The sequence below is a fragment of the Crotalus tigris genome, unplaced genomic scaffold (assembly GCF_016545835.1).
Source record: "Crotalus tigris isolate CLP2741 ecotype Arizona unplaced genomic scaffold, ASM1654583v1 scf7180000018879.704157, whole genome shotgun sequence".
In the NCBI taxonomy this organism is placed as follows: domain Eukaryota; kingdom Metazoa; phylum Chordata; class Lepidosauria; order Squamata; family Viperidae; genus Crotalus; species Crotalus tigris.
Window position 1 is genome coordinate 250,049 of NW_024097253.1, and position 12,590 is coordinate 262,638.

The 12,590-nt window shown below is 33.8% G+C and overlaps 1 protein-coding gene across 3 annotated transcripts in view; it reads right to left on the bottom strand.

Moving 5' to 3' along the window:
• The window catches only part of MAP3K15 (mitogen-activated protein kinase kinase kinase 15), an 86,759-nt gene that overhangs the window by 55,806 nt on the left and 18,363 nt on the right, over positions 1-12,590 (bottom strand). For 2 of the 3 annotated variants that reach the window (XM_039357209.1, XM_039357212.1), the window contains exons 3-4: positions 12,505-12,528; positions 3,814-3,885 (exon numbers count right to left, since the gene is read on the bottom strand). In XM_039357209.1, coding sequence (XP_039213143.1) covers positions 3,814-3,885; positions 12,505-12,528 — 96 coding nt within the window. The remainder of the gene's footprint in view (positions 1-3,813; positions 3,886-12,504; positions 12,529-12,590) is intronic. The other variant, XM_039357210.1, reaches the window with a different exon arrangement.

Consider the following 12,590-nt stretch of genomic DNA (forward strand, 5'->3'; position numbering starts at 1 on the left):
GAAGTCCAAGTAAATTATGTCCACAGCATTCCTCTGATCCACTAATTTTGTCACTTGGTCAAAGAATGCAATAAGATTTGTCTGGCATGATCTATTTTTGACAAACCCATTTTGGCTTTTAGTAATGACTTTGTTTGCCTCTAGGTGTTCATTGATTCGTTGTTTGATTATCTTTTCCAGGATCTTCCCAGGTATTGAGGTCAGGCTGATAGGTCTGTAATTTCCTGGATCCATTTTTTTTCCTTTTTTTAGGATGGGAACTACATCAGCTCTTTTCCAGTCCTCTGGTAGTTCCCCTGTGTTCCAGGATCTTTGAAAAATATAGTTCAGTGGCTCCGATATCACATCTGCCAGTTCCTTGAGAACTCTGGGGTGTAATCCATCTGGTCCTGGCAATTTGAACTCATCTAGGCTGGACAGGTGCTCACTAACCATTTTCTTGCCTATCTTAACTTGTGTTTCTGTTTTGTTTTTTATGGCACTATTTTTGATAGGTTGGTCTGTTTTTTCCCTTTGTGTAAAGACAGATGCAAAAAACGAGTTAAATAGTTCTGCTTTCTCCCTGTTGCTTGTCACCTTCTTGCCACTTTCACCCACTAATGGACCAATCATTTCCTTCACTTTTTTCTTGTTTTTTACATTTTGAAAGAAGCTTTTTTTGTTATTTTTGACTTTGGTCGCAAGCCTTAGTTCATTTTGAGCCTTGGCTTTCTTCACTTCATCTTTGCAGGCTCGGGCTATTTGCTGATATTCTGACTTAGTTATGTTCCCCTCTTTCCACTTTCTGTACTTGTCCTTTTTATCTTTCAGTTTGTCAGAGAGTTCTTTATGCAGCCATGCTGGTTTCTTTTGAGAGCTGTTATTTTTCCTCTTTGTTGGTATTGTGCCAGACTGTGCTTTTATTATCTCATTTTTCAAAATTTCCCAAGCTTCTTGAGTTGTTTTCCCCTTGAGGATTCTCATCCATGGAATCCTTCCCAAGCCCTCTCTAAGTTTATTGAAATTAGCTCTCTTGAAGTCCAAGACTCTAGTTTGACTGTGTTCTATTGGTTGTGCTTCTATAATGTTGAATTCTAATATTGCATGATCACTTCCTCCCAGGGTTCCTATGGCTTCAACACCATCTATCATTTCATCTCTGTTAGTGAGAATTATATCCAAAATGGCTAATCCCCTAGTTCCATTCTCTACTTTTTGGGAGACAAAGTTGTCTGCTAGGTTTGCCAGGAACCTGTTTGATCTTCCACTTGGTGCGGAGTTTGTCTCCCAGTTGATGTCAGGGTATTTAAAGTCCCCCATTACTATTGTGATGTGCTTCCTACATACCTTAGTTAGCTGACTACTTGAAAAAATCCTTAAAGCTACTGAGCTAATGAACTCCAGAGTGAAAGCCAAAGATGTTACCCCAAAACTACAAATTGAATTCCAGACTCCAACTGATCAACTTATAAGCAAAAAAAACAACAGAAGATGAACAAATTAATTTTAAAGATGATTCTACACAACTAGATACACAACCTATTGAGAACTTTGACAACCAAATACTGATTTCAACTAAAGTATCTGTAATTCCAAAATCAACCAGGAACCAAACAACAAACACAATACACTGAGAACCTAGACAACCTAGGCAATCAATTAACAACTACAACACTGGACCTGAATTTTTACCCTAGTCAGACAAAACTGGAAGAAGACCAGACTGAACTAACAATAAACATTTTAAACCAAATATGGAGATTGGAATTATTAGGGCAACAATTTAATAACTACAAAGGGGCCAGTTCCTTTGAAAAATTGATAACTGGCCGTTCTCCCTTGATTCAAACAATATGTGTAGGAATGAAGGGAGAGTTACTTGAGGATTTAAAGGCACTGGTATAGAAGCCTGCCTGGCAAAAAAAGAAAGCCAGAGTTAGGTTTAAAAATGGGACTCTTTTCATTTGTCTTTTTTCTCTTTCTCTTCTTCTCCTTCCCTTCTTGACTGATGATGGAATAGCTTAAAATCTTACTTAACAGGTTAAGGAGATTTTTAGAGACATTGACTTATTTAATGTTTAGGACTTAGATTTATAATGAAAATGAAAATTGTTAGATTATAGTTTTGAATTGTAATATGAAAATGGGTTTGTGACACTGAAAGATATTTTATTAGCAAACGAGGAGCTATCAGGATGAGAAATAGAATATATTTGTGAAATAAAGTAAGAATTTAATTTTTGGAATAGTATGAGTATTCTAGACATGATAATTATTTGGTAATGAAATGAGGGAAATTGGGGTTACCCGAAGTTTAATTATTACGGTTATTAATGGCTAAATTGGAACATGGTAATTGGAATTAAGTAAAACTTAAAAAACAAGATTTGGATATGTACAAGTAAAATTTTATTGATAATTGTATTGATTCACTGAGCTCTATCTAGAAATATATTAATTTGAATATGATATAAAAATTAAGGGAAATAGAGAGGGAATTTTTAATGAGGTAACCTGAGATATATATAAATGATTCTGTTATTGGATTTTTGATTACCCTGCTTCCTAATCACTTGGATGTAAAAACTGAAAAATTAATAAAACATGTTTTTTAAAAAAGAGCTCTGGATGGTCACTGAATATTAAATTGGGGTGTGTGCCTGTCATCAGACATTTTAATCATTATGTGATTGTAAGGAAATAATATTAATTCTTTCTGCCTTTCCCAATGTTGATGTCTCGCGATATGTTTTGGCTACACTCCCATATCTCCAGATAATTTGAATATATTGTAAACAAATTTACTGGAGATCATGTTGGGGAAGATGGAGCCAATACATCTTAGTTTATTCTGTTAAATAAGCTTTCTCTCTATTTACGCTGTACATACAGAAATACCTCAAATCAACAAAACAATGAGGTTTTTTTCCTGTTTAACTATGAAGCCTACAAAATGTGTTCTATACTTAACATTGCATATGCCTAAGAAAGAATTTAAGAAGTGTTAAAAGGACAGGTGCCAAGAAAGTGCCACAAAAGACCTATTAGAAACAAACTTCCATAAATGTGTACCCCAGATGAAAATATTCTATATCTGACTTTGGATTTTTACTTAAGCAGATGACAATTTAGGGCAAAGAGCTGCTGTAACTGTAGATGGGCAGGTTGAAACAAGTTTAAAATCTTTGTCCTAAATAAATTAAAGGAATTCTATAGAATCTTTTTTATAAACATTTTTTTCCGATATGTTTTTTTATAAACATACTTTTTCCAGTATGTCTGCATTGCAAACAGAAAACAATTGTATCCCACACACCAGACAAGGTAGATGTTAACTTTAAAGAATGGATACATATCATTTGGTAAAATTACTAGCACTGCTTATCAGATTGGTTGTGAGATCATGTTCAATTCTTCAATTTACTAGTAACATTAAGGACCAAGGAGAAGAATTTCCATTCTAAATAAAAATATTTTGGTTTAATCTAAGAGTACTGGAAGACATAACTGATGTATGGTTAAAACAGGTTCTTTTTCATATTAGTTGTGATTTTGGAATAATACTAATTTGGGAATGCTGGCACTATGGACTCTTTCTATGTCTCACAGCATCTGCAATTACAGAAACAGATTATTGGTTCCCAAGACTGTTACCCTAAGAGCACTGCTGGCAAAGACTCTGATAAATAATGCTAGCTATTCCAAGAGTACAGAGAGTTAAAACAAAGCAATCTTTAAAATGTTCAAGAAATGTTTACTTCAAAACCAGGACAGAGAAGCACATGTATAGCAACATTTATAAAAGGTAAAGCCGAATAAAAGAGTGATACGTACTTTGCCCATCATACTACCACTATGGTATTCTGGAGGCAGCTGTACTTGAAGAAAAGATTTATGGCTGGTAGCCTATTCCAAATTGTAATGGAGGAAGACAAAGATTCACATTTTAAAAAGAAGACACATGGAAAAGAAAAGAATTGTTAAGACAAAAAGGAAAACAGGAAAGTATTTTTTTAATAAAGGTTTTTATTGAGTTTTTATAAGGTTGGGGAAGGGATAGGACCGGGATAGGGTTTAAGGTTCGGGGTGGAGTTAGGGTTGGGATTGGGGTTGGGACAGGATTGGGAACAACATTGGGATTGTCCCCCAGTAACATTTTCAAGCTTTAGCAAACAGACTATTGTCCGGGTACATATGTTCAGTTAGTACTAATTAATATAATAGTAAATAGCTGTGGTGAATATGATAAACAATAATCATAAACAGTATCAATTGGTCAATACATATAATTCTTCCTACTAATATGTATTCAAAGTAACATATCACATTCATTTCTCACTAGTTCGTTTTCCTAACCATTTATAAAATTTATCCCATGTTTTAAAATAAACCGAATCTTCTTTCTCTTTAATTTCTAAGGTTAATCTATCCATTTCTGTACATTCTAAAATTTTCTTAATTAAGATCTCCTCAGTTGGTAAGTTTTCATTTTTCCAGTATTGGGCAAATACTATTCTCACTGCTATCAACACATGCAATATTAAATATTCCTTCTCCTTCTCGTACTTAGCTCCTAATATTCCTAAAAAAACAGTTCTGGTTTAAGTTCTATCTGTATTTTAGTCATCTTTTCCAGCCATGTATGTATCTTAAGCCAGAACTTTTTGCTTTTGGGCATACCCACAGATATGGTAGTAAGTACCTGGCCTTTGTTTACATTTCCAGCGAAAACAGCAAAGTACATAAACATCAATAATTTGCTGTTTATTTATCAGTATGCTAGCCATGTACATGTACAATACAAAGATTAATGGAATGTATAATTACAAACATTCCATAGGAAGCAAGAATATGAATTAGGTAATAATTACCCAAGGGTACTTTTCAAAAGATAACTGCACTTTCTTGTTTCTATCAGTTTCTTCTATCTATCAGTTCATTCCTGAACTGAAGAATCTTCTGAGATGAGAAGTGAAACATTTTCAAGGAAAAAAATCCAAGAAAGTCCAGTTGCCTTTTGAAAAGCACCTTTGGATCATGCTGGGATAATTCTTTAGGCTGAGAATTTTAATAATTTTATAAGAAATCATTTGGAACATGCATACACCAATTTCTGATAGAAAATGGCAGTTAGACTTCAAGTATCTTTAAACTTCAAAAATGGGCACAGAATATTGCAACCCTTCATTTAAATTGCAAGGCCAGTTCTGGTTTGGAAAAATAAATTCCAGGACATAAGAGGTTGCTGATAAGTCAAACTTACTTTAGAACTGTAAATTAGTAACCTTTCATTTTAATTGTTTATTTTATAGGAATAAAGAACATCTCACTTTAACATTAAATTAGTCTTTTAAAAAACAGTAGTAACGAACCTTGAATTTTAAGTAAAATAAAGTTTAATTTCATAGTAATGTGTTCATTCAAAACATATGTGAAACTACAGGTTTTTCCAATTTAGTTTAACTGAAGTTCAAAGGCCATATCCCAATAGAAACATTAATTTAACAGTTTATATAATTTGTGTTCTCAGCTCAATATTCCCATTCTTTCCTCCCTAAAAATTAATCTTCTAATTTCAACATTCTTTAAAGGGGAGGAAATGTCAAGTTATTATTTTAAATAATAAACATATAAAGAAAATATATTTCCTGCAGCCCATAAATCTTTTTTGTATTTTAAAACTTTTTAAATATAAAACAAACTAAGAGCAAGCATGGACACTCACTCCAGAAGACTACCATATAATAAAAAAGTCATCCCTCATTAGATTATGAAAATCAGTATTACTTTCTCCAAAGCCAGCATCTTATCATGGAAATTTTAGCACTTTCCTTTAACTGAATGTACAATTCTCCATTTTTCCTTTGATTCACTACTGAATTACAATCATTTTTACTACATGACAACTGCGTATATCTGCCAATTTAACCCAGTCAGATGCCATCTCAGCAAGAATTATTTGACACTGACCATGCCATTTACTAATAAATGCTGTCCTGAGAATCCTTAAGGAAAAAACACTAAACTTTACTTCCCTGGAAAAGGAAATTATTTGAATTCTCTGGGAAGAGAGCTGAAGAGAGCTCTTTCCAGCCAGATTAGTATTGCTTTTACTGTAATATTGTGGTGACTCCACCAATATATTGTATTATACTAGAAGATTTATATATGTTTTTTTTACATTTATCAAGCCATCAATCATTGCCTTCTTCCCAGCAACCAATCCTACATATTATTTAAATTTAGAATAACCACCTAGAGGAAAAAGGGCATCTAGAATAAGAATCTATGTAGAGGTTTCTGGGTTTGTGATATTGCCATGCTGAAAACCTCTAAGGCCAAACTTGAGGAAAAGACTATGGGAAATCTAGTTTATAGGAATAATTATGGACTTTTACCAGATCATCAAATCCTTGAATCAGCCATGCTTTTAATTCCTATAATTTTTGTTGAATTTTCCACAACTAAATGAAATAAATACAAATTTAATTTAAAGAACATGGCTGCATGGTAAGAATACAACCTTAGGTCCTACCAACTCAGTATGTTATCCCACCTATAAGTAACCCCTCCAAATTTTGCCACAGACCTATAACAGTCAATATAATAAAGTGGAAAAATATTAAACATATTGGTAATTAAATGCCCAGTACCAAATTTAATATCAATTAACTGAAATGAAATTTAGCTTGTACCCTAGTCTCAGCTATTTGTCTGTCCTGCCCACCTACATTTTGAATGTGGATCCTGCAAAGTGAGACATTTAGCACAAAATGCTGATATACTTACGCTCTTGGACAAACTAAATAAATATCATCAATACTCTATTGATTAAGTAGCTAATGTGAAAATATTTCTGCCATCTGAGGCACAAAATGATTTTACACATAATTTTGTCTTTAGGTGAAATAATAAATTTTATAAAACAAAACTGTTGTCAACATTTTTAAAGGAAAGCAATTTCCAAATGCAATATGGTTCGTAATGTGATAGTCTTTGTGTCCAGATTTTTATACTCATACTCATCTATCATAAACTATTTATAATAGTAGTGTGAGGTACACAAGAAATGTACATGTTGCACTTCCGGTGGATCTGCACGGCGATGGCGGCTACTTTGTAGCCGTCCTCCTGGGTAAGTGTAATGAACCGCTATGAACAGCAGACATCAGCTGTTCAGCAGTTCAAAATCCCCCTCCCGGGCAAAGGGGGGGGTAGAGGGTTGTCTGAATAGTGGTAGAGCCTCTTATGCACCCCCATTCTTTTTTTTGGGGGGGGGGTGACAGAGTGCTCCCACGGAGTTCAGACTGTCTCCGCTTCCCAGCTGCTTTTGTCCCTAGGGACAAAACAAGCCGTTGCAAACACCTCCGCGCTTAAAGTGATCTGGTGAGTTTTTTTAGAAGCGGACAGAGTTAATTAGAGGATTTATCTTCTTTGCTTTCTTTGACTTTATATGCATTTTAAGTTTAAAGATTTATTTTCATGTTTATATTCTCTCCTTTTACTTTTTACTTTGTGCTGAAAGGGAAAGTAAAATGGCGATCGGCAGACTTTCCGGCGTTTTTTTTTTGTTTTTGTTTTTTTGGGAAGTTAGAACGGCGATCGGTTTCTTCTTTTTTTGCCTTTTTAATGACTGGATGGATTTTAGTAGCATTATTATTTTTGTTATTTAACTTTTTAGTTTTGTTTTTTGTATTTTTAACAGTCTGGCTTTTTGGTGTTTAAGACTTCTAAAAGGCAGGCTTTTTGATGTTTCTTCTCCCCCTTTTCTTTCCTTTTCTTTTTAATGATTGGAATGGATATTTTAACTCCCTTTTTTTTAACTCCCTTTTTTCTTTTTTTATCATAATGATTTTTCTTTTGAGGGAGTTTTGATTTTTTTTTTGAAGGAATTTTTGTAACTTTTAAGAAGGAGTAAGGTTTTTTTTAAGATGGCTCCAAAGCGCCCAGGAACCTCTATAGCTCCTAAATCAATAGTTGCACCCTCTTCTGTGGCCCAGCCAACAATTGTGAAGGATTTGCAAGATATGATGGGAAATGTTACAACTCAAATTAGGGTAGAAATGAAAAAGATTTTAGAGGAAAATAATAAGATCTTGAGGCAAGATATAGTTGTGGCTTTAAAAGGAGTTGCTTCTGTTTTTGAAAAGTTGAACTCCCGTGTGGAAGAAGTAGCTGGAAAAGTGGAACTAATGGAGGGAAAAATTGAAAGTATGGAAAAAGAAATGGAAAATGAGATTCTTATGCTTCAATATGGATAAATGGAACATGCCTTAAGAATCAGAGGCTTGGGAGAGTCCTTGCAAGGAGATCTGAAAGAGATGGTTGCAAAGGACTTTGCTCTGATTTTGAATAAAGAAAAAAAGGAAATATTTAGTGAAATTGAAAAATTATTTAGAGTTAACTCTGTGGTGGCAGTGCAAAAGAATTTGCCAAGAGATGTGGTAATCTACTTTGGGAAAAGATCTCTACGCAATGAAATTATACAAGCTTTTTATAAGAAGAGATTTCAAATTGCTTTACAAGATGTTATAATCTTAAAGGAGATCCCATTTAAAATTTTAAGAAGAAGAAAGGAGTTTGCTTTTCTAGCAGACGAACTTAAAAAGAGACGAATTTCATTCAGATGGGATGTTCCTATTGGAATGGTGGTGAACTACCTGGGGATATGTTATAGACTTAATACAGTTTCCCAAGCAAAAGATTTTTATACTTCGGTTCTGGGGGTATGTTCATCGCCATCTATTAAGTTTAAAACCTTGGAAGAAAGGAATGTAGAATTACAGTTTGAAGACCCTAAAATTGGGGAACATTTGTTTGAGAGGTCTCAACACGTCCAGATTGAGGAGCAAAAGATAACTTGTGTAGCACATAACTGCAAAGAAAAGCAACAACAGAAGAAGATTAAGGAAGCCTCACATCTAGTGGTTCTTGAACCTGCGGGAGAAGCAAGATTTATAAAGCCTTTGGAGCAATCTTTAAAGGTGGAATTGTTGTCTGAAGTGGAAAATGGGAAATCTCAGCTTGAGGGGTCTCAACAAGCTGAGAGGAAGGGGCAGAGGATAACTTACGCAACATATAAAGAAAAAGACCAACAGAATGAGGAGTTTAAGGAATCCCCATGTGTATTGGCTTCTGAGTCGTTGGGAGATTCAGCAACTTTGGAGCAATCTTTAAAGGCTGAGCTTAAAGCATATCTTTTGAGCTTGATAAGCTTAAAGACGGAGACTGAGAATGAAAATGGATAATTGAGACTGATAATAATATGATAACGAATGGAGAGTGAAAATGGACAACTGAGACTGATAAAGATTGTGTTTTTTGTGGATGGAATTTGTTATTGGTGAAGATTTAAATGTTTAATGTGATTATTGTGGATGGAATTTGTTATTGTTAAAGATTTAAATGTGTATAAGGGATTTTTAAAGTTTTAATTAATGTTTAAATTTGTGTTTTGGAGGGAGTTTACAAAAATGATAATAATATCAGTATTATTACTATTTTCAAGATGAACTTTGATTAAATGTGTATAAGGGGTTCTTAATATTTTAAGTTTTAAGTAATGTTTAAATTTGTGTTTTGGAGGGAGTATAATTTGTTTATTCCAACGTTTTAAGTTTTAAGTAATGTTCAAAGTTTTGGAGAGAGTATAATTTGTTTAATTAAATGTATTTAGATTTGCTAATGATTCATATTAGATTTTATATTGTAGGTATAGATGTTCAAAGAAAGTTGTGTTTAAAATTGTGTTCTGGAAGGAACTTATATAGAATGATGGATAATATTATAAGCATGATTAGAAGATGTTTAGAGTATATTATAATGTGTTTAATGATTTTAATTATTATTATCTTTTAGAGATAATTTATTTAACTCAAGGTATTTAGATTTGTTTAGGATTTATATATGCTTTAAGGTTTTTTTTTCTTTTTCCCTTTTTTTTTGAAATATTTTGGATAAGCCTGTAATCAACTCTGGGAGGTCAAGGGTAGGGTTAGGGAGGTTTGGGGAGTTGGGGGAGGGTATGGGAGGGTGGAGGGGGTTGGGGAGGGGATTTGTTTTGTAAAATTTTAAAAATTTTCAATAAAAAAAAAAGAAAAGAAATGTACATGTTGTAATTTTCCATTTCTCTTAAAGGAATAGGCATATAGAGGCACTTAGCTAAGATACTTTTAGAAAAGGAGATATAATAAGTGAAGGAATAGAGAGGAATTATATATACTGACTTAAAGGATACTTTTAGAATAGTGCACACCATTGTAGAATAGCATATAGCTTATGAATAACATATTATTCAATTTATATAAGGCTTATTCTTTATAAAAACTGCTTAGAGTTAGTATTTTAAAGTATAACTATGAACCAAAGTGCAGCCATGTTTAACCAAAGCATGAACTCTATTATACACATAGCTTCTAGATGCAAAGCAGGCATTCTTATAGATAAACAAGGGAAGACATAAATCTTTTATAATTGCAATTATTCAGTTTGGGTAACAGTTCACCTTGTAGATAAGGCTATACCCCTAGTTAGCAGGATATTACAAATCATAGAAAAGGGAGTGAAGATAAAACAGGAACAAAAGGAGCATTTGATCTAATAATTGGAGGGTCTGGTAATTGTAATGATTGCTAGGCGATCGGATAGCATGTGACCAGGGTAGGCCTATCAACTGGGCTCACTTTGGAAGGATGTAGCGTGATGCATGGGACAGTATAAAAACCTATGCAAAAATTGATTCAAGTGTGGACTCTGGGATTTGCTATTACCAAGAGTTCCACCGCTTTTGCAAAAGCTTTAATAAAACTTGTTTTGTTTTCCAACACCCTTGGAGTTGAATTTTTATTCCTCACAGTAATTGTCTAGCAAGTCACACTGGTTTAGTTATTTTTTTAATCATTTAATCACAGTAAGTATAGTTTTATCTGCTTTTTACAAAAATGCATATATTTTAATGCACTTTTGTATGATTTTTTTTAAAAAAATGTAAACCATTTAATTTAATTCATATGTATAATATGAATTATACATAACATGCAGTATGCACATATGTATGTACGTACATACATATATGTATGTATAACAGTCCATTCTTAACAAAATTTAACAAAATTTAAAGAGCAAAAACAAGTATTTGACACTGCCTGACTTCCCATTTTTCTTTCAATTTCAAATCAAAGTGTTTGATCAAACCTATAGGTGCTGCTGAATAGGAAAACGAAAATGGAAATGATCCTCTTTACTCTGCATCAGTTATTTTCAACATTTAGCCTCTTTCTCCCTTCCCACTGGAATCTGTGGAAGTGGAATAAATAATTCTATAGATCTGCTTTACTTTGATGATACATTGTCAACTAAATAAAAGGAGCAATTCTGTCGTTTTGAAATGAAATCAGTATGTACAAATTGTGGAATGGCTGGAAATCATTCAACACTTCACCAATAAATTAAATATTACATATATAAACAAGGGAAGACATAAATCTTTTATATATATATAGATTTTTCCAGCAAAATACAATACAAATGTATCACTTAGACTGGTTCTTCACACACCTTGTCATAATGAACTATGGAACAATCTTTTCACTGGAGTAACAAGTGAAATTTGAATACAGGAAGAATTGAGTGTTGTGAAATGATACTTCAAAATTAAACGTTACTCTTAATTTATTAAAAAAAACAACAGGACAGAAAAAAACAGTGCAAAACATTCTTCAGCACATATTTAAATTTACAGTTCTCATGCTGAGAGTTCTCTCAAATTGGCTGTTTTTTAGTATTCCCAATGTACATTAAAAAATGTTCTAAGATGGCGGCGCCTAGATCGGCTGCGGCTGCATTGGCTCTCAAAGGTGAAAAGTTTTGGGAGGGATATTAAGGGATATGGGCCACATGATCAGGAAGATTTTAATGTGTTGGAGCAATGTGGTGGAACTAAGGTAACATATGACATACGACTGACAATCTTTGCTGACATGGCGAGTTTCTAGCTGTTTCGGAACTGTTGGTGAGACCGTTAAAAGTCGTTGGCGCTGTTTGAAATTGTTCTGCCAGCAGCAAGATCTGATTGCTGGCCCAGCAACGGATTCTATTGCTAATAAGGGCTGTTTCCAAAGGAGGCAAAGGAGGAGAGGTCCCAGGGCTTAGGGAACAAAGGAACTGGATGAGACTGTCGGCAGGCCCAGAGGATGGGAGAGAGGCTTTTGAAGGAGTTGGCAGCGTTCTCCAGGGGTGAAAAGGAGCGGGGCCCATCTAAGGAAAAGGTAGAAGAGACAAGATCAGAAAAAGGAAAGGAGGTGAGGTTGTCCTGTTTGCCATTGTTCGCTCCCTAGCGACTAAAATGGAAGATCTGTAATGTGAGCTGGCCATGAACAAGGAGTGTATATTGGAGGTGGTGACCCTTTGAGAGCTGTATGCAATGAAATTTCATTTTGATGTATGCCAATTGGTGTACATTCAAAGTGACAATAAAGTTGTTGTTGTTGTTATTATTATTATTAAAATAGGTGCTTGTATACTTACTGTGTTTTTCTGAGATACCATGTCCTGAAAAACAAAACAGGCAATCTTAAATAAATATAATAAGTACTGCCTTTAAAAAACAATGA